We start from the raw sequence: 26660 nt of genomic DNA, 5'->3' as shown, positions 1-26660 counted from the left end.
TACCCGTACCCGTACCCGACCGCACCAGGGTCGCAAACGGCTACCCGTACCCGTACCCGGCCGGGTACGGGTAGCCGGGTATCGGGTAGGGTACGGGTATCGGGTACCCGGTTGCGACCTCTGCAGCAGGGGCGTGAACTTCGAACTGGATTCCACGTCAATGGGCCACAGAGAGAACTACCCCCCCCCTCCTTCCCTCCCTCGGTGGCTTTTCTCCCTGTGCACCGGGTCTCCCTCCCACACGTACAAGCGGTCGCCAATGGAGTCGCCCAAATACCCTAATGTAGGACCGTAGAGCTTGGGCAATGACTGGTGCCGGCTCTGGCTGCCTTCCCGCTCGTCCGTAGTTTCCCACGCCTCCGAATCGCTCTCTCTCTCTCTCCTCTCTTGAGAGTGTGAACGAAAACGGTGCGCGCTGCAAATTAATGAAAAAGAAAGAAGCAAGCGGAAGTGAGAACACGTACCGGGCAACTTCAGCAGGAATATGTGCGGACGGCCGAGGGGTCCATCCTCTGAGGACCCGAAGAGCTGCCTGGAAGAAAAAAAATCCGTCCGAGAAGAAAACGAAACGGCGTTTTACGAGGAGGCCGCCTCTCCGCACCGTTGGAACGAGCACGCTATCAAGCAGGACGAGTGGACGGACGCGCAAGACAGATCAGGGCAACCGGGAGACATCGGGAAGCAAGGACGAGTTGGTGATGTCCGAGTGTGCCAGTGTCCACCGCACAGCCCCCCCCGCCCCCTCTCTTAAAATCAGAGTAACTAATCCAGCACTGTGATCCCATTATCATAAAAACAAGTACTTTTACACATCCCATCAGCAACACGGTCCCCAGGGAGTGCACAATTGGCACTGGTTCAACACAAGCACAACCCTAGACCGGTTTTGACATCCAATGTCTCATCGGCAGTCCGGCTCGCGTGAGCCGATGTCGGTCAGCCGCCAGACGTTAATCGGCCAGGTCAGTCCCGTGACCTCCTGCCGGCAGGGGAGAACTTCACTCGCGATCGCCTCAAAGTGCACCCAGCTTGACGCAAGCACCGTGTAGTGACGTCACGGCCGCTCGGCAGCAAACGACGTCTGTTGATTGTTGTTGTTGTTGTTATTGTGCCCATGCGTGTGCCCGTGTGTGTTATGCGCGCGTGTGCGTGTGCCCGCGTGTACGTGCGTGTGCCCGTGCGTGTTACAGAGGTCGCAACCGGGTACCCGATACCCGTACCCTGCCCGATACCCGGCTACCCGTACCTAGCCAGGTACAGGTACCCGTTTGCGACCCTGGTGCGGCCGGGTACGGGTACGGGTAGTCCGTGAGTCACTGGTGAGTCACCGTTTGTCACTCATTTCCCAACGTCTTGTCTCTTCTCACAATTCAAGTTCCTAGAATCAACCCACCCGCGCCTGCAACATGGCTTCATCCCAGAGGTCGCAATCGGGTACCCGTACCCGTACCCTCCCCGATACCCGGCCGGGTACGGGTAGCCGGGTATCGGGTAGGGTACGAGCGCGGGTACCCGGTTGCGACCCTGGTGCGGCCGGGTACGGGTAAGGAATCAAAACCCGTTTGCGACCTCTGGCGTATTATGCATGTGTGCGTGTGCCCGTGCGTGCGCCCTCGCGAGCCTTACCGTCGGGCGCGGGGGGCAGGGGCTTGCCGGCGGGGAGCGGCGGGGGCGGGGGCCCCACGGAGGAGGCGACGCGGAATCCGGGCGGCAGCGTCTCCGAGGAGCCGGCGAGCAGCGAGAGCGCGTGAGCGTCCTTCGGCCGGAAGCGCTTGCGCCACGACGGCGCGTGCTGCAATGCAACAGCACCACCGCCCTCGCGATCGCTACGACGACGACGATACGACGACGGCGACGGCAGCGACGGCGATGATACCGGCTGAGATGAAGTCGGGTGGACGTGTCCCGTGCCAACAAATGGCTCAAGCCCGTCACGGTGACCCTTCCCACACTGCGATGGGGCTGGGAATTCAATAAGTTCCATCCTTCACAGGCGAGACGCATCAATTCTGTCGTTCGAAACGGTCGCGGGCCAATTTGAGCCCGACACGAGATTTCCACTCAGTCGGAGGACGAGAGATGCTGGATGGAAATTCGTGTAGCGGGAACGATGTGTTGACCTCTTGACGGGTCGGTTTTTCCAGCCGATGTCGTGATTCACATTTTTTTAGTTTTGATTTGGTTAGGCTATGCAATGATCTGGCTCAATTTATGCTCCCTGACAAAGCTACAGCAAGTTAAGCTGCCTGTATGCGTGGCAATTTGGCTATGTCGGGTGGTGGAGGGTTTCACGGCTTAAATTGTGCCAGACCGTCACGTGACCTCACCCAAAAGGCAATCGTGACGTTTTGGACAACGCCCTAACGGACCGGTTGCAACCAGAGCCACCGTGACGATTATATGAGTAATCGATTGCTCTGCCGATTGCCGGTTAGACTGTTCAATCGATCGGACGAGGAAATCTGCATAAGCTCTCTGCAGGCACGGGGCTTCAATCAACATCGGGAGAAGAGGGCGCAGCTACGGACGGCCGTCCTCCCGGAAGATTGCCGTCGCGCTGCTTGATGCCACGGCCGGTGGGGGGGGGGGGGGGGTCTCCCGTCCGCGGAACTCACCTCGTCCAACCTCCTCTCTGTTCCCAGCGCGAGGAGGTTGTTGAACTCCCTCTCCAGGACTTGTCTGGCCTGCGACGCACGAGGGAGAAAGTCCAACTCAGTCGCTGGCGCTCGCCGACCGTGCTCAGGAGGCCGCCGAGTTGAAATCGCGGATTTTTTTATTTTAGCCACTCAGCTCCATCGTTATAGTAATAGGTTTTTACCCTCTCTATGAGAACCTCATTTGCCAGTAAAAATATGATAATTGGTTTTTTACCCTTCTATCTGGCAACAAAACTGACACCTTTTTACAAGGAGTCATGTTTGCATAGACCGCAATACCTGCAGTCATAATACAAACAAAAGACATAACTCTGAAAATGATATGCACTGTCCTTGAAGTTGATTGGTCCACACCCGAGACAGCTTTCCTTAGAGCCTTGTCTCACATGGGTTGGGCCAAATGACGCCAAAAGGCGCACAACTCAAAGACAATGCACCATCAGAGTATGAGAGCTCGAGGACAGTGCATACATTATCAGAGTTGTGTTTTTTGTTTGTATTATGACTGCAGGTATTGTGGTCTATGCAAAAATGACTCCTTGTAAAAAGGTGTCAGTTTTGTTGCCAGATAGAAGGGTAAAAAACCAATTATCAGGTTTTTACCCTTTCAACTGGTACAAAAACTGACACCTTTATACAAGGCGTCATGTTTGCAATAACCACAACACAAGCAGTCAAAATGCAAACAAAAAGAAACAACTCTGATGATGATAATGATATGCACTGTCCTTGAAGTTGATTGGTCCACACCCGAGACAGCTTTTCTTAGAGCCTAGTCTCCATTGGTGTTGGACCAGATGATGCCAAAAGGCATCATCTTCTTTTTGTTTGCATTTTGACTGCTTGTGTTGTGGTTATTGCAAACATGATGCCTTGTATAAAGGTGTCAGTTTTTGTCCCAGTTGAAAGAGTAAAAACCTATTACTATATTTTGCCACTGGTAAAGGAGATGTCTCATAGTGTAAAAGCTCTATGGTTGTTATTATTATAGGAAAGGCTCACTGAGTCTATAAGGCTGTTTTGTAGGAGGGTCCTGCCAAGGCGGGGGGTGGGGGGGGAGCTGGCGGGGGAGACCTGCATATGTGTGTGCTTATACACGTTTTTCCAATTGTGCGTTTGATGCGCTTCTGCGGCCGTCTGGAACGCTCTTCCATCCGATGTTCGGAAGTCACTGGAGCTATGCACTTTTAAATCATCATCTAGAGTGAAACCTCATTTCTTTAGAACCGATTTTTTTAATATATATAATTGGTTATTTACCCTTTAATCTGGCAACAAAACTGACACCTTTTTTTACGAGGAGTCATGTTTGCATTGACCACAATACCTGCGGTCGGAATGCAAACAAAAAAAACACAACTCTGATAATGTATGCACTGTCCTTGAAATCCAATGGTGTAAATGCTTACCCCGAGATCTCATACTCTGATGGTGCATTGTCTTTGAGTTGTGCGCCTTTTGGCATCATCTGGTCCAACATCATGTGAGACTAGGCTCTAAGGAAAGTTGTCTCGGGTGTGGACCAATCAATTTCAAGGACAGTGCATACATTATCAGAGTTGTGTTTTTTGTTTGCATTCCGACTGCAGGTATTGTGGTCAATGCAAACATGACTCCTTGTAAAAAAAAGGTGTCAGTTTTGTTGCCAGATAAAAGGGTAAAAAAACAATTATCATATTTTGCTACTGGCAAAGGAGGTTCCATTGGCGATTTTTGTTTTATTTAGTTTGTTGCCCTTCGCCCCCGCACCTCCGATTAGCGCGGTTTGCTACGTACGGTGCCAAAGAAGTTCCACGTACGCACAAGAGCCTGCTAAAGTCTTCTTGGCTCTTTCGGTAAAGTCACGTAGAAGGAAAATAATAAAGTAATAAAAATAAAACAATTCTTTTTAGAAATATTTTTAAATTATTTTATTATTTTCCTTCTACGTGACTTTACCGAAAGAACCAAGAAGATGAATCCCTGCAGTCACGAAAGCTTTAAATCGAAATTTAGCCTGCTAAAGGCTATACGGGGTGGGGGGATCTTTGTGTGAGTGCGTGCCGACCCCACCCCCCCCCCCCCCGAGCCGCGCCGTGCCTGCGTGTTCTGCGTGGGTATCTGCAGCGCGAGCGCGAGGCTCGCGTGGTCGAACATCTCGTCGAGGGCGATGACGGCGCCGTGGACTCCGCTCTCCTGCAGCCCGGTGGCGAACTCCCGCAGGCCCACGGAGGCGACCCACGCCGTCACGCGCTCGTTGCTCCACACCAGCACGTCTGCGCCGACGCCGCCACGGTGACGCGGAGAGCGCCGGCCGGCACCGGCAACACCGGAGTCATCGTCATCGGCGGTATCGGCATCATCAGCGGCATCGGCATCATCAGCGTCATCAGCGTCATCAGTGTTATCAGTGTTATCAGCATCATCGGCATCGTCATCGGCGGTATCGGCATCATTAGCGTCATCGGCATGATCAGCGTCATCAGCGTCATCAGTGTCATCGGCATCATCGGCATCATCGGCATCATCAGCGTCATCAGTGTCATCGGCATCATCGGCATCATCAGCGTCATCGGCATCATCAGTGTTATCAGTGTCATCAGCGTCATCAGTGTTATCAGCGTCATCAGCGTCATCAGTGTTATCAGTGTCATCAGCGTCATCAGTGTTATCAGCGTCATCAGCGTCATCAGTGTTATCAGTGTTATCAGCATCATCAGTGTTATCAGCATCATCAGCGTCATCAGTGTTATCAGTGTCATCAGCATCATCAGTGTTATCAGCGTCATCAGCATCATCAGTGTCATCAGCATCATAGGCATGATCACCGGTGTCATCAGCATCGTCAGTGTCATCAGCAACGTCAACGTCATCGGCAATATCAGTATCATCAGCAGCACCGGCATCACCAGCGTCATCGGCAGTGGTGATGTTTACACATCGCACCAGGTACTCATTTGAGGCCGAGTCGACCTTGGTGAGGCCCAGGACCGGTTCAAATAATCGTCACCAATGTTGGCAAGTGCTGTTAGCGAGCACCTATGAAGGCCGGAACGGTACACGAGGGGGTGGGTGGGCAGCACCACGCCCGACCGCCTTTGTCTCCCCAGTGGCGATGTTTACACACCACACCAGGTACTCATTTCAGGCTGAGTCGACCTAGGGGAGGCCCAGGACCGGTTCAGATAATCGTCACTGGTGTTGGCCATGAGCGCAACGTGCGCTCCACTCCCGTGCTCACCTTTCAGCTCGTGCTGGCTTTCATCTCTCCTCCTCTCCAGTTCTTTGCGGTCGTAGTTGAGTCGCTTGAGACACATGATCCCGAACTGTAAACTCATCCTGCGCGGGCAACGGACGCAGAGTGCGATTGTTACTGTTGTCAGCTCTCTTGAATACTTTTGACTTAAGGCAAACATTGATATTGTATGCTCTATTTATTCATTATTCATCCATGTTTCTATTAATATTAATGCTTTAATGTGTTCTTATAACGTGTATTTATAAAAAAAAAAATTGCGTGTTTAAATATTATAAAGTGTGTTTTTATGGTGAAAAAGGTCAACTTCCCATCGTCTTGGCACAAATTAAGCTGTTAACATGTACTTCTTATATTCGATCAACGATCATTTCTAATGAGCGATTGTTTTCGTGGAACCAACTAACGCCGTTAACCGAGGGGGCCCACTGCACACGACATTATTATTATCATTGCTCTGGAGGAGGCGTAATCCTACATCCAAGAAGGCCGAAGGGGGCAAGCGTGACCTGTGGAAGCTGTCGACCATCTTCAAGTTGACCCGCAGGTCCTTCTTGGTGAGGTGGTCGAGCATGCGTGCGTCCACCAGGCACTCCATGAAGTAGCTGCGGTACTGGGGGAGGCCCAGGCTGGGCAGCCACTCGTTACCGATCCACTCGTGGTTCATGTCTCCGTAGCCCAGGGTCTTACGCGGACAGGGGAGCGAGGAGAAGGGAGGAGGGAGTGGTGGTGGCGGGGGAGGGGGTGGAGTGGACGAGGAAGACGCACAGAAACCAAGTGGCACGGGCTCGTCACCATGTCTGTATATATGTAAGTTGAGCTTTTGTTCACACCGTACGTAAGCAAACCGTGCTGATTTATATTCATATTCTTAGGTTTTTTCGGTAAAGTCACGTAGGTAAAAAATTACAATTAATAAAAGTAAAATAAAAATAAAAATCACCACGTTTCGGAGGCAACACAAGCTTCCGTCTTCAGGTGGAACCGTCACAGCCCGACAGCTGTATCAAGTAAATAAGGGATTACAGGAGATACCACTCCGTATATATAATGGTTGAGGGGGGCAGGGCCAGGAACGGCACACTTTTTATTAATATGGTAAGGTGAGGCTAAAGACTAAGAAGAGACTGATTTATAATCGGAGGTGCGGTGGGGGGAGACCACCTGGAGAAGATTCCAGGCACGCGTTGACAATGATGGCGAACACGTGGAGGCTCACTATGAGACCTCCTTTACCAGTGGCAAAATATAGTAGGTTTTTTTTGTACCAGTTGAAAGGGTAAAATACTACTACTATATTTTGCCACTGGTAAAGGAGGTCTCATAGTGTAAATGCTTATCCCGAGCTCTCAAAACTCTGATAGTGCATTGTCTTTGAGTTGTATGCCTTTTGGCGTCATCTGGTCCAACACCAATGGAGACTAGGCTCTAAGGAAAGCTGTCTCGGGTGTGGACCAATCAACTTCAAGGACAGTGCATATCATTATCATCATCAGAGTTGTTTCTTTTTGTTTGCATTTTGACTGCTTGTGTTGCGGTTATTGCAAACATGATGCCTTGTATAAAAAAAAAAGTGGAGGCTCTTTAACTTTTTGAAGCTATTAACATTCCAATTGTTATCATGTTACAGTGTATTATTATCCGTTCTTTTTCCATTAAAAACGATAATCCCATATAAGTGTTAACATTTTTTGAAGCGCCCTGCGTGGTGTATGTTGAACTTCTGTTCACAACGTACGTAGCCAACCGTGCCAATAATCGGAGGTGTGGGGTGGGGGGGGGGTGGACAAGTGCGATACGCACACAGCATTCAGCTTTGGCGAAAATGATTATTCCGATCCCGATGATGACACTGACGGCGATGTTGACGAAGATGATGATACGGATTATGACAATGATGGAGCTGTTGACTATGGCTGTGATGCTAATGTAATGAAGCACCACCCACCTGGGCCCAGGCCAACTCTTCCTCCTCCTTACGTGCGCATGCCACATTTGGACAAGACAATTACCATTAGCACGATCGCATGCAAAGACACGCACGCGCACACAAAGACAAAGATCCCCCGTGCAGCCTGTAACAGACTGTTGGGGCAAGTGCTGTTAGCGAGCACCTGCGAAGGCCGGCACGGCGCACGAGGGGGCGGGTGGCCAGCACCACGCCGGGACGCCTTTGTCTCCCCGAGTGGCGATGTTGACTCCACACCGCACCAGGTTCAAATGATAATCGTCGCAAGTCCTAGCCGAGTGAGATTCAACTGGGAGCTCGAGTGCAGTGAGCTGATGGTCTCAAGCCCGCTCACCAATGACCGCTCCAAAAAAAGCCATCGCATCAAAATCAGTTTTGCAACCTATTTGGCGAAATTCCAGCTCCATGATAGTTCAAAACGTCGGTTTGCGTTCATGCGACGGGGCAGTGCTCCCTGTGTTTGCAGGGTGGGTGGGAAAAGTGCTGCCCTCTGCTCTGAGGGTCAGAGGTCACTTGAAAAGGGATGTTCGCTTCCGCGCGGCCGTCCTCCGACACTGCTCTGCGAGAAAATCCGGATGGGTTTCTCCATCCAAACCTGTCAACCCCCTTATCAGTGCCCTGCCTAATTACAGACCAATTCACACCTTATTGGTCACCCCGTGCCCCTTATACAGCTCAACGTTCATCCTTACAAAGTCCCATCACAAGGGAGAAACACAAATAAATAGACACTTTTTTTTCATTTGCCCGTATTGAAACGGCTGTACACCGTATGAGCCTGAAAAGTCAATTTCCCTGCACAACAATACGGGGTAAACCGTGTGGGTTTACAGGAATGTCCCTCTCTCGCGATGACTCGCCACGTTGGGGGGGGGGGGAGGAGAACCGCGTGCGATTAAATAAACCAAAAACGTTGACAAAATCGGTACCGTTTTCTGTGCGGCCGCCAGGTTCTCGATCTCCTCGTGGGTCAGCCACACGTTGCCCGTGGGCTGCTCGCGTCGTACGGTCACCACACGGCACACGACGCACAACACACGACGCACCACACACGATGCACCACACACAACACACCACACACAACGCACCACACACAACACACCACACAACACATCACACGACACACGACGCACCACACACAACGCACCACACACGACGCACCACACACGATGCACCACACACAACACACCACACACAACGCACCACACACAACACACCACACACAACGCACCATACAACACATCACACGACACACGACGCACCACACACGACAGAGACAGAGACAGTGAGTCCCCTGCTTAGACTTGAGGACAGCGTGCGGCAAGCGCCATTAGCAAGGGCGTCACGCTGCCTGGCCGCACGGCCGGTGCCACGGCGCCATGTGTGTGCGTGCGTGTGTACGCGTGCGTGTGTGTGTGCATGTGTACGTGCGTGTCCACGTGTGTCCGTGCATGCGTGTGTGCGCGCGTGGGCACCGTGCGCGAGGTGGGTGGCGCCGAGGGGCTGGTGAGCGACACCATCTCCTGGATGGCGAGGCGCAGCTTGAGCCGGTGCAGCGGGTTCGAGATGCCGATCTCGCGCTGGATCTCCGTGTCCGACAGCGCCGACATGATGGCGCCGCTCTTGACGTTGGCGCGGCACGCCGCCACGTACCACGCCGGCATGCCCACCCACAGCTGCGCGGCACAGATCGGCAAGCCCCGTCAGCGAGTCGCGTGAGCGAGTCGCGCCCGGCTGTTCGGCCTACCGAAGGGGCGAGCGGAGGCGGAGCGGCGGCCCCAGCGGGTACCGCGCTATCCCCCCCCACTCCCCTCGCCGCTCGTCGCCGAGCTTTCGCAGGTTCGAATCTGGCGGGCCGCCCCGGTTAATTCCCTGCGAGGGGGTAGGGGGGGGTGTCGACTGCTTCGCAGTGGGCCATCAGGAGATCGGTTCACACGACATAATTCGAAGAGAGCGGACCGCCCGTGCGTCGGCGGCCGTGATCCAAACGGGCCAAATTCGAAAAGATCACCCGCAAAAAAATGTCCCGCCGTGGGGGACGACTGCACGCGGCAGCGATCGCCGCAGGCTGCCGCCCCGCCCACGGGCCAGGCCCTAGGTCACGCGGCACCGCGTAGGGCACAGCTGTTTGACGTGACTTGTGACGCGAGTCGCTCGTCGCGTGGAAAGCGCTCCGAGATACCCTCGCGAATAATTGCGTCATTACTTTTAGTAGTGGTAGTGATTAGTAGTGGTCGTCGTACCAGGAGGGAATTGCTCGGCAATGGAAAGTACGAGAAAGCCGTCATTGTCATGCTCATCTGTACTCAGAGCACGAACAGTAATCTGCTTGTTTAGGTGATAAAATCGCCAGATACTAACTTGGTGTGTTATATCCGCTAGGACTTGAAGAATATTCCGGCGAAAAGAATGACATTCATAGGAGCAAAAAAAGTCAGAGCGATTTTACTTGAACCGTGGTCAGTCTTCGGCATTTGTTACAGCCACCTCGTCGGTGGAGCTATCTCTAATCGTTAATAGTTGTCTTCTAAACTTCTCCGTCCGCCGTTTAAATTCAATTCAATGTCTCATTTGTTGCAGGAAAGATCCCTTTAACACGTCGGCTTTCGCGACCAATATTATTCATAATATAGGTTTTTGGGTCAGATCGCGTTATTTATAAATGTGTCGTAACCCTCCACCACCCGACACGGCCAAACAGTAAAAAATGTGTCACGTTTTCAAAGGACAAGATTATTCACTTCTTTAGCCCACCATTCTTGCCCGATGAAGTTGATTGTAATTATCAGCGAAACGTCGTGCTACTCAAATTTAAAAATGCTGTTGATTCTCTCTTCAGCACACCGGTGGGCTAAAGAAGAGAATTATTTTGTCCTTTGAAAACGTGACACATTTTTTACTGTTTGGCCGTGTCGGGTGGTGGAGGGTTACGACACATTTATAAATAACGCGATCTGACCCAAAAACTTATATTATGAATGAAAGATCCCGTTTAGCCACTTACCCAGCTGGCTTCAATGGCACCCCCCCCCACCCCCGCACAATAAAATTATTGTCAGGGGTGGAAAGGATCCCAGCCAGCAGCCAGCTAAGAAACTCAAGGCAGAGATTATTTTCAACATCGGTGTCGTTAGTGACCCACCTCAAGCCAGGCCACGACGGTTGGGCCGTCCCAGAGGGCAAAGGGCAGGCCGTGCCTGCGCGCCTCCTCCAGAAGCTCGTGCCTGAAAGCAGAGAGACCACAGCGTCACGCGCGCGAGGGGGAAACACTCTATCCCACTCAGGTGGCGTCAACAGTTTTGCCGCAACCGCCTTCTGCCGGCGAGCCAGGGTACACGGCTCCCCCTCGACGCCCGCGGGAAGGGAGTTTCGCCTCGTTTGTGCGGTGATCCACCGACCTTCGCTGCCTCCGCAGTGCAGGATCACAGCCGTGCACGGCCACCACCTGGCTAAAGATCTCAGAAGACAAGCAGGGGTTCAGCCTGGATAGCGCTTAGATGAGCGAGCCCCACGTCACCCGGGATGTTATGGGCTGCCGCGCGGACCTGCCTTGTGGGCAGCAGAGGCACACCGCAGCAGAATCCCGTCGTTGCGCTGTACTTTCTATGCTTCCACGTCTATGCTCCCAACATTCATACACCCGTACTGGCCAGCGTGGTGCCAGTGTACGCGAAGAACCGTCGCCAGGCCGTGCAACCCCCGATCCAGCAGCGAGTGAGAAAAGGGTTTTTAACCATCTTCCCGGCAGACACGGAACGTTGGGCAAAACGTTGGGCCAATGTTGGGCCCCAACGGTTCCGACCGCATGTCCCGATAACGTTAGCCCGACGTTGGGTCAATGTTGGGCCCCAACGGTTCCGACCGCGTGTCCCGATAACGTTAGCCCGACGTTGGGCCAATGTTGGGCCCCAACGGTTCCGACCGCATGCCGACAATGTTAGCCCGACGTTGGGCCAATGTTGGGCCCCAACGGTTCCGACCGCGTGTGCCGACAACGTTAGCCCGACGTTGGGCCAACGTTGGGCCCTAACGGTTCCGACCGCCTGCCGACGTGGGCTCGACGCGCTCAGCTCAGCGGCAGAGGGGCGCAAGCGAGCGAACAAGCGAGCGAGAGAGCGAGGTGCCGGCCACTCACTTTTTGCGGAGCCTCCGGTCTCTCTCCGCCTGCGCCCCCATCCGCCCCAGCCCCATGACGTCCGGGGTCGTGACCTCGGAGTCCGATGAACTTCCTGGTAGCGTCCAGAAAGGTGAAGATGAAGACATGAAGGAAAGATCGCCCGTATCGTTGTTATTTTTATTATTACAGCCGATCATCTATTATCCGGCTGCTGCCAACATTATCGGGCAGGTCCTGGTCCGATCCGGCAAAACCGCTCCAAACGCTGCACCATGTGGCGCGACTAAAAAAGTTGCTTCGCTTGATTTCAGTGTTAAATATTATATGCAGTACATTATACACTACGTACAACTTCAACAATGAAAATACTGCACGTAGATACATCACCCCATGCAGAGTCTGCGAGATTGGAGTGTTAAGTAGGGTACAGTAAATACAGTCACTTTTTTTTTGTAGGTTATTTATTTTGTCTATTCGTACGTTTATTTATGCCAATTTCAAAGGGTAAACAAATGTAAAACACGATAAAAACATAACACCTAAAAACAAAGCGGTCGGATAATCGATGATCTGTAATAAAATCGATGGTCTCCTGTATTAATTATAAAAAACAATGACGCAGTTGCTGGGCACAAGCCCAAGGGCCCAATACACCAGGCGGGCAGCAACAAACAGCACCATGTAGCGCCGCACAGACCGCCGGGGCCAGTGCCGCGAGGCAGCACCTATCACGTTTTGAGTTTATTTCGTCGAACCAGGGTATGAACTCGGGAGACCAGGATCGAGTGACCTGGGGCATGGGTCTGCCAGTAGGAGGCGACAATGATTGCTGCTCTGTCTGCTCTCCATTGAGTCACTGATGATGCTGCTGATGACTCTGAAGACAAAGACGCTGTTGCTTATGCCGATGGGAAAGACACTGATGATGCTGATGATGCTGATGATGCTGAAGACAGAGACGCTGTTCTCCTTCTTGGTTCTTTCGGTAAAGTCACGTAGAAGGGAAATAATAAAATAATAAAAATAAAACATCATAAATAATTCTCACGACGTTATCATCAGACGCTGTTGCTGATGATGACGCTGACGATAATGACACTGAAGACGGACGCTGTTGCTGATGATGATGATGCTGACGATGATGGCACTACAGAAAGAGACGCTGTTGCTGATGATGATGACGATGCTGACCATGATGATGCTGATAATGATGCTGATGAGACAGCATGACCAGTCACGCACTGCTGATGATGATGACGCTGACGATGATGACACTGAAGACAAAAGCGCTGTTGCTGATGACGATGACAATGAAGACAGGACCGCTGTCGCTGATGACGATGATGACGACGATGAGACAGCATGACCAGTCACGCACTGCTGATGATGATGACGCTGATGATGATGACACTGAAGACAGAGACGCTGTTGCTGATGATGATGCTGATGACGATGACAATGAAGACAGGACCGCTGTCGCTGCTGTTGACGACGACGACGACGATTTATCGTCGAGGACGCGAGGCGCTCCCACCTTGCGACGAGAGGCCGACCTCCTTGCCCGTTTGGCCGATGCGACTCTTCCTGCGGAACAGGAGCCCGAACTTGAGGCCTCGCTTCTTCTGCGCCTTGCGCAGAGTGTCCGAGCCGCCCGCACCCCCCTCCATGCAAGCGCTGCGGGGGGGGGGGGGGGGTCAGGGGTGGGGGGGGTCAGGGGGGGGGTGGGGAGGCGGGGGTGGGGTCGGTGGGGTAGGGCGTGGGGTGGGGGTCGGGGGTGGGGTCAGGGGTGGGGTCAGGGGTGGGGTCAGCGGTGGGGGGGGGGCGGGGCGGGGATGGGGTCGGGGGTGGGGTCAGGGGTGGAGTGGGGGGGCGGGGGTGAGGTCGGGAGTAGGGGCGGGGTCAGGTTTAGTAGGGAGAAGGGGGCAACCACAGCAGGGTGTTAGTGTGTAAAGTAGAACCACCTCCTGACGACGGTAATTAATTGGTTCCACGAAACCGGTCGTTAAGTGATTTGCTTGTTAAGCGAGTATAGGAAATACACGTTAAAGACTTCATTCATTCCGATGGCATCGAAAGTTACCCTATTTTCACCCAAAAAAATTACTTTAAAATATTTAAACAAAGGATATTCATACATAAAGACTAACAACATGATAAACACATAATATTAAAATATACACGGTTAATCAATGCATTAATTAACATTTACTGCCAGTCGTTAACAGGGAAATGGTCGGTAAGCGAACACATTGGGCTCTACGGAGGCCGATGGTTAAGCGATTAGTCGTTAACATGGGTGGTCATTAAGAGAGGTTCTACTCTACACTACTATACACTACACTATACACTACTATACACTACTATACACTACATTATACACTACTATACACTACACTATACACTACTATACACTACTATACACTACTATACACTACTATACACTACACTATACACTACTATACACTACTATACACTACATTATACACTACTATACACTACACTATACACTACTATACACTACACTATACACTACACTATACACTACACTAATATCCACTACACAATACACTACACTACTATACACTACTATACACTACACTATACACTACTATACACTGCACTATACACTACTATACACTACTATACATTACACTACTATACACTACACTATACACTACTATACATTACACTACTATACACTACACTACTAAGCACTACTATACACTGCACTACCATACACTACACTATACACTACACATTGGGCTCGATGGAGGCCCGTCGTTAAGTGATTAGTTGTTAAGAGGAGTTCTACCGTATATTAGTAAGGGGAATGATCTTTGATAAATACAGCGGGGGGAGGGAGAGGTTGGCGGAGCGCCATCTGAGGCCGCTTTGCACGCGTACGGCAAACTCGCGCCACCTCTCGCCCGCACACATTTGGACGGGGGCACCCCCAGTGGCAGCTGTCCCCGTGCGGCGCCAGGTAACCTGACGCCCTAAGAGTGCGCACCAGCCTGCCAGCAGGGCAGCCGTGACGGCCGCCGCCGCCGGGACCCCCCGACGCGTGGTTCGATCTCCCGGCGGGGCAGCTGAGACTCGTGGCGTCTTAAGCGTCGCAGCGGTTCGTGCCGTTCGTCCGTCCGCCCGACTGGCCCTCGTACCTGCGCATGTCCTCCGTGCTCACCGCCTTAATGCCGTGCGCCAGCTTGTGGAACTTCCCGCGTGGCGACGGCGGCGGGGACGTCTCGCACTTGATGGTGGCCTTGTCCTCCCGCTCCTCCTCGCCGCCCATCGTCTGCGCGAGCCCGATACGCGCGCAGGCAAGGATAGCCGTGAGGAACGCTGGGGGAGGCGCGCGGCCGGCGAGAGCGCGCAGCGAACGCAGCCCGGGCGTACAAGCGTGTATTTGCATTTGATATACATCCTTGCCTGTTCGCACGTTCGTGCGTTGCTCGAAGAGAGTTAAACAACGACGGAAAAGTGCGCAAGAGAAGCACTGGGAAGTGCGCGCGATGAGATTTACGCCGAGAAACAGGAAGAGGAACGCACGGTTTGCAGAAGAAATGCAAGTTGGAGACATCACGGTGACTGCTCATGAATGTCAGCGGGCTCAAGGCAGGACATGTCGCCAGGAGGGAAGATGATGGCCGGTGGTCGAGACCAACGATGGAGTGGCAGCCAAACGGGGGACCGCGCGCGAGAGGGGACGCCAAAGGCAGAGATGGAGCGACGAGATCGGCCCGTGCGCAGGCGCGAGACGGATCGCCGCGTCGCACGGCCTTCAACGGAGCAGCGGGGGGGGGAGCACGGCTGGACACGATCGGTGGCCCGCTCAAGGAACGTCCGGGACGACGGGCGACCGACGCGCGCCGGGGTTCGCAAGACGCGCGACGCGTGTCACGGCGCGGCGGGAGCGCCGCGCTGGGTGTGAGAGCCGTGTCCGGGGCACTGATACGCACCCTCCGGCGGTATTTCCTCAGGTCGCTCGGCTGTGGAGACACGGAGACAGCGCCGCCGATCACTCGATGAGTTTGGTACCGGAAGCCGAATCAACAAACAAGAACGGCAGGCTCACGGTACAAGCACAATACTGTCCCTAAACCCAACCCTAACCCCAATACTGTCCCTAACCCCAATATTGTACCTAACCCCAACCCTAACCCCAATACTGTCCCTAACCACAATACTGTCCCTAACCCCAACCCTAACCCCAATACTGTACCTAACCCCAATACTGTCCCTAACCCCAACCCTAACCCCAACCCTAACCACAATACTGTACCTAACCCCAACCCTAACCACAATACTGTCCCGAACCCAACCATAATCCCAATACTGCCGCTAACCCCAACCCTAACCAAACTCTAACCTTCATTCTATCTCTAAGTCTACCCCTAAACCCAAACACCACCTCACCTCCACCTCACCTGCACCCCTCTCCCTCACCTCCACCTCAGCCTCCCCACCGCCCCCCACCCCCACCCGCCCCCCCCCCCCCGCCCCCCGGCGCCAGCTCACCAACGTCATGACCCCCCCCATGCGGTCGAGGTCTCTTGCGGGACGCCGCGGCGGCGCCGTCTTGGGCGTGGAGCGGCCGCTCACGGGGGGCGAGGGGCTGGGGGGCAGCGACGAGGAGGAGGAGGCGGTGGCGGTGGTGCCGCCGCCGCCGCCGCCGCCCAGCGAGCCGGGGATGGAGGAGGCGGAACGCAGGCGCGAGAACGCCAGCGACTCCAGGCTCGCCGAGCTCACGCGAGACTCCAGCTCCTCCGTGCGCAGCTCCGTCGACTCCTTCTCCTCCTGGATGAGCCTGCGGTGGGGGGCGGGGAAGGGGTGGGTCGGGGTGGGGGGGGGCCAAGACGACGATGACGACGACGACGAGGTGGTGGTGAGTGGTGTTCGGGTTTAGGGGCAGACCTCTGTTGTGAATAGCACAGGTCGCGAAAGCCTCCTCCTATGTATTCAACTCAAAAAGACGCTCTTGTAAGACGGCACCGGCCTCCGCCGTGGCCCGGCGCGGCCCGGCGGCTGCAGCCTGCGACTCGCCTGATCTCGTGGTTGATGGCGTCGAGCTGCTCCTGCAGCATCAGCGCCAGCGTCTGGGCGTCCGAGCCTCCGGCCCCCGCGCCGCCACCGCCGCCACCTGCGCCGGGAGACAGCAGCAGCGAGTCGGAGTGGCAGAGGTCGCGGGGTCGGCCGTCTCGCCCCGGCTCTCCGTTGTCCTGATCGCTGAGGCTCCCGTCGGGGTCCAGCGAGCGAGTGGAGCCGCTCAGGAGCGATGGGGTTCCTCCTCCACCTCCTCCCATCATTCCATCGCCTCTTCCTCCTCCCATCCCGCCGATTCCACCGCCCAAGTCCCAGCCCTGCTCGGTGAGCACCTGGGGGGGGGGGGGGGGACCATGGAGGGGAAGCACCGAGTGAGGACCGGGATGTGGGGTGTTGGGAAGGTCCTCCCGATTGGGATCCTCGGCCAATGTCGTTGTGAGTGTTTCCTTCTCTGGAGTGTGGAAAGTCAGCGGTTGTTCCAGTGCGTGAGCGTGCGAGGGATTTAGTGAGTGAGTAAACGGGCTTGGGTGGGCGACTGAGTGAGTGAGTGGGCAGGCGAGCGAGCGAGCGATTGAGTGAACGAGTCGATGAGTGAGTGAGTCGGGGAGTAAGTCCACAGGTGAGCTTGTGAGTGAGCGAGTGGGCGGATGAGCACGCGCAAAAGTAGATGAGATGGGTGAGTTCGTGGCCGAGTGAGCGAGCGAGCGAGCGAGCGAGCCGGCGGGCGAGCGGACGGGTAGTGACCTTGCTGGGATCGTCCCGGAAGGGTGGGAGTCGTCCCTTCTTGGCGCGGCGCATCGTAGCGTAATGATCGACGGGGTCGAGGGTGAGCGACCCGCGCGAGAAGCGAGACGCGTCCACCGCGCTGCTCCGGTGGGACCTGGCACACCCAACAAAGACAAAGATCCCCCGTGTAGGCCTCACAGACTAGCGGGACAAGTGCTGTTGGCGAGCACCCGTGAAGGCCGGCACGGCGCCCGGCCGCCTTTGTCTCCCCAGTGCCGATGTGCACGTACTGTACCAGCTGCTCATTTAAGGCTGAGTCGACCGTGATGAGGCCCAGGACCAGTTCAGATATCGTCACTGGTGTTGGCCGTTGGCCGTAAGCGAACTCGGGTCGCCGTGTTCGTAGCGCAGTGCGTTAACCATCCGGTCATCAATCCCCACGCATAAACGCACACACACACACACACACGAACATGCATAACCAGTCAACAACAACAGCCACCATTCACTACTAAGCGGTGGTGACATCACACCAGCACTTGTGCAGGCTAGGTGCACGTTGAGGTAGTGAAGTATCGAAGGCCGCTGGCTGGACGTCACAGGACAGACCCAGATGCCATGGGTTGATTGACTGAGATGACTGAGAGATGCACCACCTGTGCTCCCTACTGCGCCAACTTGCTGCGTTTTATCCACCCGGCACTCCACTCCAACGCGACTGCCTCCAACTGCCCAGCAGCGTCCTTCACGAGCCTCCTCCACAGAGGCCGATCTTGAGACCGCTGGTACCAGCCATCGGCAAGTCCACTCAGCTCCAAATCCTCTTCTTTCACATCAGCCCACCTCTTCCCTAGCTCGTGCCGCGCCGTTTTAGACCCCTCTATCCAGCCAAACAGAAAATGATTGGGCACATGGTGGCTGGGCACGTGGTGGCTGGGCACAGGATGGCTGGGTATGGGGTGGCTGGGCACGCGAGGCCACGACACACACGCAGTAGCGAGCACCTGGGCATCAAGGTCTCCGTGAACCCCGAGGGTTTGTGCCGCCACTGCTCCACCTCCGAGCGCAGAATCTCCATCTCCTCCATCAGACGCTCCTACACACACATGGACACAAAAGCATTGAGAGGTGGAATCAATCAACAGCACGTGGAAGACATCTGAAGCAAGTGGAATCATTCAGAAGCACGTGGGAGAATTACGAAGGAAGTGAAAGCATTCCGAAGCATGGGGATGCATTCATAGGCAAGTGAAAGCATTCAGAAGCCTGTGGAGGCACTGACAAGTGAAAGAAACTCGAGGAATGTTGAATCATTCAGAAGCATGCTGAATCAATGACAAACAAGTGGAATCAATCGGAAGCACGTGACATCATTCAGAAGTACGTGACATCATTCAGAATCACGTGACATCATTCAGAAGCATGTGACATCATTCAGAAGCACGTGGGATCATTCAGAAGCACGTGACATCATTCAGAAGCACGTGACATCATTCAGAAGTACGTGGCATTATTCAGAATCACGTGACATCATTCAGAAGCATGTGACATCATTCAGAAGCACGTGGAATCATTCAGAAGCATGTGGGATCATTCATAAGCACTGACATCATTCAAAAGTACGTGACATCATTCATAAGCACGTGGGATAATTTAAAAGCACGTGACATCATTCAGAAGCACGTGACATCATTCAGAAGCACGCGGGATCATTCATCTCCTCCTGCCTTGTCCTGCTGCATCTCCTCGAGGTGTTTTCGCACATTGTCCAGCTCCTGCGTCAGCGCGTTCTGTACAGACAGAGGCGGAGACCCTTGAGACTCGGTGAGCATTCCCAGGGTAAACAAGCGCAACGACGACGACAACAACAACAACGACGACGACGACAACAACGACGACGACAACAACAACGACAACGACGACGACAACAACGACGACGACAGTAAACCACGCCGCAGGCCAACGATGGCCGCACCTTCTCCTCCAGGGCCGTCATCCTCTCCTTGAGGTGCAGCTGCAGGCGCTCGTTGGACTCGGACAGGAGCTTGTCCACGGTGTCCGACAGGCGCTTGTTGTGCTCCTCGTTCATCTTCTCCCGCTGGCGAGCCTGCGCACGCCGCCGTTCCACTTGGTGAGCGAGCGGCAACCGCTGAGCGAACGAGCGGCGACCTCTTAACGAGCTGCAAACGCTTGACGAGCGGCAACCGCGTACATCATCGGAGCGCGAAAGGGTTTGAGGCCCCATTGAAACACAAGCAGGAGGGAATGTTACACTCAACGCGGAGTCTGATCAGGAAGCGAACGCAGGGGACACGGTGAGCGGCACACCGCAGGCGAGAGAGACGTCCCTTCGGCGGAAGGGCTAAAAAAAAGGGCGCCCCACGAGTTTGGCGACACGAGAGCGGGGGGAGGGGCGAGGCAGGGAGGGGAGCGGAGGGGCGATCCGAGGGAGCGACGGGGATTCGGAGCTCGACCGCCGCGTGGGCTCCGCTCGTCTGCGACTCGGGATGCACGTGGGGAGCGACGCACCCGCTGGAGCTCCTGGTTCTTCTCCTCCAGCTGCCCCTCCAGCTGCCGCATCCTCTCCTCGATGTTCCCGTGTCTCTCCTCCGCCTGCGGCGGCGGCGGAAAGAGCGACAGGGTCAGGGTTCGGGGCGGGGTGGCGGGGGGGGGGGGAATGCCAACAAACTGAATACAAAAAAGCAGTTGTGAAGAAATGAGTTTGTCAATCGAGATGACGATTTAAAAGCGGCGCAGCTCCCGGTGCCTTCCAAATATCGGAAGGGGAAGAGCGCGTTACCAGACGGCCGCAGAAGCGCGTCGGGAAAGCGAGCGACGATGCGGCGACTGACGTCTTTGTTCGGCGGCGAGCCACTCGCAGGAGGTAGAAACTGCCAAATTACTCACTTTGGGATCACGCACGGCGGTAACAGTGCCCCCACCCCCCCTCCGCCTGCCCCCAACTGCAAAAAAACGTAGGCTTTTGCGACCAATATTATTCATAATAAAGGTATTCAAATTGTAAATGTTGTGGATTTACTCTCCAACGCACCGGTGGGCTGATTGGCGCGTTGTTTACGTAACAAAGCTCACTGGCTGTGCCGGGTGGTGGAGGGTTACGACACATTTATACTTACGCGATTTATTCCGCAAACCTTTATTACGCAACAAAAACTACCGCTGGCTGCGTCTGCGAAAGACGGGGCAGTGCCCTTCCTCCCCCACCCGCCCCCCATTCGTGAGAGCCTCGTGCTACGAGAACGACAACGCGGAGACCAAACGTCCTCGGTCGTTACGGTGAAGGAGCAATGCTGCCGGACGTGTGGGCAGCGTCTGGCACGACGAGATGTCGTTCCTCCTGTGATCGTGATTTGCTTCTCCTCCGATCGTTTTATCGGCGCTGTCTACGGAGTCCTCCCGCAAGCGGAGACATTTGGGCAAATTAAATCTGGATTAAAAGCAACCTTTTGTGGCGCGCTGCGACATTTCTGTCTTATTGTTGGTGCGCGCGCGTGTTTGCGTGTGCGGGAGCGGTGGAGCCGCGGTTAGCAGCGCCCCGCTACGAGACCCGTTCGCCAGAATTCTACATTCCCGCTCACGGCCAACGTCGACACCGGCGACGGATATCTGAACCGCTCCTGGGCCTCCCCTAGGTCGGCTCAGCCTCAAATTCGTAGACGTCGCCACCGCCCCCCCACGCCCCCCCCCCCCCCCCCCCCCCGCATGTGCCGTGCCGACTTTCGTACGCGCCGCTCGCTGACCAGCCCTCGGCGGGCCGCGCGGCCCACACGGGGACCCTTTGGCTTTGTGCGCATGGCAAACGCACCTTGGTGAGGGCCGCGACGCGCTGAGCCAACTCCGCCTCGACTTCAGGGAGCGTCTCGGCCTTGCGCAGCGTCTGCTGCAGCCTCTGCTCCGCCGTCTCCAGCCGCTCCTGCAGCTGCCGCCCGCGCTCCTCGCTCTGCATGGGAGGGGGGGGGGAGAGGGCGACGCAAATCGTGACCCCAACGACCCCGCGCTCGCGTTCACCGTGACCCCAACGACCCCACGCTCGCGTTCACCGTGACCCCCAACAACTAGTGAGGGTCACACACGAGTGAGATCACCAGCAAGACGTCACCCGTGACGTCACTCACAATCTCACCCAGCGATGCGACAAGTGATCTCGCTCGTGACGTCGCGGTGGCCGGCGCGTGCGAAGCCCCCCCCACCTGTCTGTGCAGGGCCTCCTTGTTGGCGAGCTCCGTCTCCAGCTTGTCGTTGAGGTCGTGCAGTGACGTGGCCTCGCGCTGAGCGGCCAGGTAGCGCTTCTCCAGGGTCGTGATTCTCTCCTCCATGTCCTCCTTCTGTGCCATCACCTAACGGGGCAGGCGCACACACACACAGACGCACACACGGGCGCGCGCACAAACACGCACGGGCACAAAAACGCGCGCACGCACACCGCACGTACACGTACATGCACACAAGCGCACACACACACACGTAAGCGTGCAAGCATACGTACACGCGCGGACGCGCGCGCAAGCGAGCCGCCGGACGAGCTCGTCAACGACGCCGTGGTCTTGAAACGTAGATGCGAAGCACGACACTGCACCGCTGCATCGAAATTCGTTCCAACTATCCTTGATACAGGTTTTTTTTTTTGGGTTAGATGGCGTAAATCTCATTGTGTCGTTCAACCCGGGAGCAAATCCACAACATTTACAATCGTAAATGGAGAGCAAATCCACAACATTTACAATCGTAAACGTTGTGGATTTGCTCTCCAACACACCGGTGTGCTGTACTAGAAACGAATTTGCACATTCTGTTTACGTGAGAAACCTTGCTAATTGGCTGTGTCGGGTGGTGGCGGGTTTCACGACGCAACATTTATATATTTAACGCGATCTAACCCAAAAAAACCTTTATTATGGACGATATTGGTCGCTAAAAGCCTTCAACGTGTTAAATCGTCCTAACTCCTCGCGGAATCTCTCGCGCGCGTCAGCGTTGCCACCGCGTTCACAGCCTTTCATTCCGACGCGGAAAGCGCCATCCATCGGCGTTGGCCGGTGTCTGCAGAGGCCATCTCTCACCCGCGTGAAATCAACGCGTTCATAACCGCCATGTCCCGGAAGTTGTGTTCTTCTCATGCACTTGCTGGGAATAACCTCCCAGAAGATACCCTTTTTCCTCGGGACGGGCAAAGCAACGAGGCGTTCACCGGCGGCTTTCACCGGCGTCGTTGACCGGCGTTGCTAACCAGTGTATGCATGCTAATTGGATGTGTGGGGGAAGGACAACAAACCAAAAAAATAATCAGTTCCAAAGAAACGAAAAAGGAGTGATCATTAAACGGCGTCGTGAACAGGTGGTCGTTAACCGGTGTCGTTAACCGGCGTCGTTATTTGGTGGTCGTGAACCGTTGGTCGTCAACCGGTGGCCGTCAACCGTTGGTCGTCGACCGTCGTTCGTCGACCGTCGTTCGTCGACCGTCGGTCGTCGACCGTCGGTCGTCGACCGTCGTTCGTCGACCGTTGTTCGTCGACCGTTGGTCGTCAATCGTTGGTCGTCAATCGGTGATCATTCACCGACGTCGTCAACCGGTGTTGGCCGGCGCAGCGAGTCCCCGCTGCGCCGCCGCGCACCTCGCGGATGTCGCGCTGGTGCCGGGCGTTGCTGTCCTCGGCGCGCGCCAGCTCCCGGCGCGACGCCTCCAGCTCCCCCTCGAGCTCGGCGGCGCGGCGCGACAGCCCCAGCAGGCGCTCGCGCAGCTGCGCCGCCTCCGCCCCCTGGCGCTCCACGGCCTCCTGCAGCTCCCGCAGGCGGGTGGCCGCCCCCTCCGCCAGGCCGGCCGACACCAGCGGCGCCGCCTGCGCGCACGGGAAGACGCGGCGACACGGAACGGTCGGGGCGCCGACGGACCGACGGTCGGCGCGGCGCGGTTGGGGATCGTCAGCGTGACGCGGCCCGGGATCGCTAGGGCGGGCCGGTTGAACGCTCGTTGCGATGCGGAGGGGGTTCGGTGAAGCGCGGATCATCAGCATGATGCGGCCGGGATCGCTAGGGCGACCCGGTTGAATGGTCGCTGCGATGCGAAGGGGGTTCGGTGAAGCGCGGATCGTCAGCGTGATGCACGTATGAGCACCACCGTTAGCGCTCAGTCGGCACGCCAGGGACCGTAGAGGTGGAGGAGAATACGAGAGAGAGAGAGACGGAGAGCAGGCACCTGCGAGCCGTCTGATTGGCCGCTGGCATCCGACTCCGCGCCATCCCCGCCGCCAACCCGAGGGAGGCTCCGGCCGCTGTGCTCCCGCCACAGCAAAATCTACAAGCGGAGAAAATGGCCGCACACGGAGGGGGGAAAAGAAAGAAAAGACCTTCGAGTGAAATCACTTTTTCAAAAGTCGTTGCCACCACGACGCCCTCCGTCGATGATCGAGCGTTCACCGATTCACTCCCTGTCGCTCGCTCGCTCGGCCGTGGCCATGGCTACCGTTCCCGACAACTTCTTCTCGTCGTATTCCTCCACCCGCGTTGCACGGTCGGCCGCGTGCGGCGCGAAAGAGGTTCGACGTACGTACGTACACACCAGACGCCGGCCGTTTCCATCTCGTCCACCACGCTGAGCTCAATCGCCACCGGCACTGCAGGCCACAACCGCCCACTCGCTCACCCGCTCACCACACCGCAGGTCACAAGCACTTCTCGCTACTTCACTCTGGAATTGCCTCCTCCCATCACCACCATCGTCTCTTTCTCCCCCCAAGCTCTCATAATAACAATAAAAAAAACCTTGCTCAATTTTCAACAAACCTGTTGCACTCGAATCCACTACGACTTTGACGGCGCCGTTTGTTGCCGCCCACTTCACGTTTTGGGGCCCTCGCAGCTGGGCTCAGCAAACGTGTTACAAAAAAGTGAAGAAAACTATAATTTTAAGAAGAAACGAGAAAAAAAGAAAAAAAACACACACACAGGCCAAACGAGCAAATGCCGGAATGACACCAGACGGGAGAGAAGGTGTCTCAATCCGGCCGTGGGTCGCAGGAGAAACGGCCCCACGGAAGCCGCTCCGGCTGCCTTGTTGCTGTCCTTTCGCTGGGCCCCCTGCGATATGCCGGTGATCAATCGCTCGATCGATCGCTCGCTCGTCCACCCGCTCGCCCTCCTCACCTCCTGATTGGCCGCCGTCAGCTCCGCCTCCAGGGCCGCCACCCTCTCCAGCGCCACGCGCAGACGCTCGCGCACCTGGCGCGCACAACGACACGCGCAATGTGCCGCCCCGTGTCAACGCCACCGCAACGCGACGGCCGACGCGCGTCCCATCACGGGGTTCACTTCCCCCGGGCGGCCCAGCACCCAGGTGGCCCGAGTTCAATTCCCAGGATGGGAATTTATTTGTTCTTGTTGTTGTTCTTTGTTGGGTTGCTGTGTAAAGACGTGGACACGTTCACAGGCACGCGGCGCGAAGACGAAGCGAGCGAACCGATGGAGAACGAGCGAGCGCGAAAGCCAGCGAGCGAGCGAGCCAGCGAGCGAGCGAGCGAGCGAGAGCTTCCACCTTCTCGTCCAGCGCCTTGTGGTGCTCAAAGAGCGACTTGAGAGCCTTGAGGACCTCCACCTCGCTGGAGACGCCCGCGGGCGACTGCGCCTGCCGCTTCACCACCGTCATGCGCAGCGAGCGCTCGTGCCGCGACACCAGGCACTCCAGGTGCTCCAGCAGCAGCTGGTGAAGGAGGAGGAGGCGGTAAGACGGGGGGAGAGAAACGAGGAGAGGGGGGATCACCTCACGCTCGTGTGGATTCTGAATGAGAATCTGAATCTTTATTTGTACCGGGAGGAATCCGATGAGCTGTAAAGCTCTTTTGCACAGATGCCCAGTACGAGGACGTCACCACGGCCAACGTCACTGACCACCACGACCACCAAAAAAAAGATAAAGATCCCCCGTATAGCCTGTAACAGACTTTTGGGGCAAGTGCTATTAGCGAACACCTATGAAGGCCGGCACGGCACACAGGGGGGTGGGTGGCTAGCACCACGCCCGGCCGCCTGTGTCTCCCCAGTGCCAATGATTTTTACACACTGCACCAGGTATTCATTTGAGGCTGAGTCGACCTAGGGGAGACCCAGGGCCGGTTCAAATAATCGCTGTCACCGGTGTTGGCCGTGAGCGGGAATCGAACCTCGGGTCGCCAGGTTCATAGCGCGGCGCGCTAACCGCTCCACCACCACGACCACCACCACGACCACCACCACGACCACCACCACGACCACCACCACGACCACCACCGCCACCACCACGACCACCACCTCGTCGCCAACGCTCCCTCCCCTCCGCCAGATCCCCACGAGAGGTCTAAACATTTTGTGGAGGGTTCGCAGGTGGTCCCCGGTTCGACTTCCACGCTCACCGCGGTGAATGCTCAAAGTACGAATCGCGGGAATCTTCTTTTTTTTTCTTCCGCGCACCACCGGCGTACCGCCAGTACGTTCACGTGTTGATTGTTGTCCACGTTGTTGTTGTTCCTGCTGTTGTTGTTGACCAATATCGCGCCCGCCACACGGTGGTGGGGTGGGGGGGGGTGTCCGTCAGTGCCGCCCTTACCCGAGTGTTGTTGCGCTCCGCCTTGAGCTCCGATATCTCTTCGTCCTTCTCCAGCAGAGTTTCCCGGCACAAGTTCAACTCCTTGGTGAGCGCCGCCACCTCCTGCGAAACGCAAGAACACGGGAGAGAAACCGACGGCAAGCGCTGTCGTGTTACAATATGACCGCCGCGCCCGCTAATTTGCAGGCAAGTAAACGGTTACGGGTGACATTGGTCGCGAATGCCTCCATGTTAAACTGTCAATTCCCAAGTGGAGCGGCACGAGGGAAGAAGCAGAAAGAGAAGCGAGGTGACCTGCAGTGTGGTGAGTGGGTGGG

The 26660-nt window shown here is 55.7% G+C and overlaps 1 protein-coding gene across 1 annotated transcript; it reads right to left on the bottom strand.

The window, feature by feature from the left end:
* Positions 1 to 473: 473 nt before the first annotated feature.
* Positions 474 to 25461, bottom strand: LOC144727851 (liprin-alpha-2-like). The gene is made up of 27 exons (XM_078607006.1): positions 25297 to 25461; positions 24909 to 24983; positions 23962 to 24060; positions 23381 to 23605; positions 21959 to 22105; positions 21574 to 21708; positions 20277 to 20360; positions 19723 to 19854; positions 19475 to 19537; positions 18752 to 18843; positions 17766 to 17901; positions 17022 to 17353; positions 16497 to 16785; positions 15938 to 15967; positions 15140 to 15273; positions 13513 to 13652; positions 11997 to 12090; positions 11004 to 11085; positions 9337 to 9537; positions 8791 to 8853; positions 7841 to 7867; positions 6402 to 6577; positions 5878 to 5975; positions 4737 to 4912; positions 2616 to 2684; positions 1627 to 1792; positions 474 to 532 (listed from the first exon to the last, which is right to left on the bottom strand). Exons 1-27 carry the CDS (start codon positions 25405 to 25407, stop codon positions 474 to 476), a joined length of 3435 nt encoding a protein of 1144 aa, XP_078463132.1. The 5' UTR covers positions 25408 to 25461.
* Between the last annotated feature and the right edge of the window lie 1199 nt (positions 25462 to 26660).

The sequence above is a fragment of the Lampetra planeri genome, chromosome 27, assembly GCF_965212315.1.
Source record: "Lampetra planeri chromosome 27, kcLamPlan1.2.h2, whole genome shotgun sequence".
Classification (NCBI taxonomy): domain Eukaryota; kingdom Metazoa; phylum Chordata; class Hyperoartia; order Petromyzontiformes; family Petromyzontidae; genus Lampetra; species Lampetra planeri.
The sequence above is the reverse complement of the archived record's forward strand: the minus strand, read 5'-3'. Positions and strand labels throughout refer to the sequence as shown.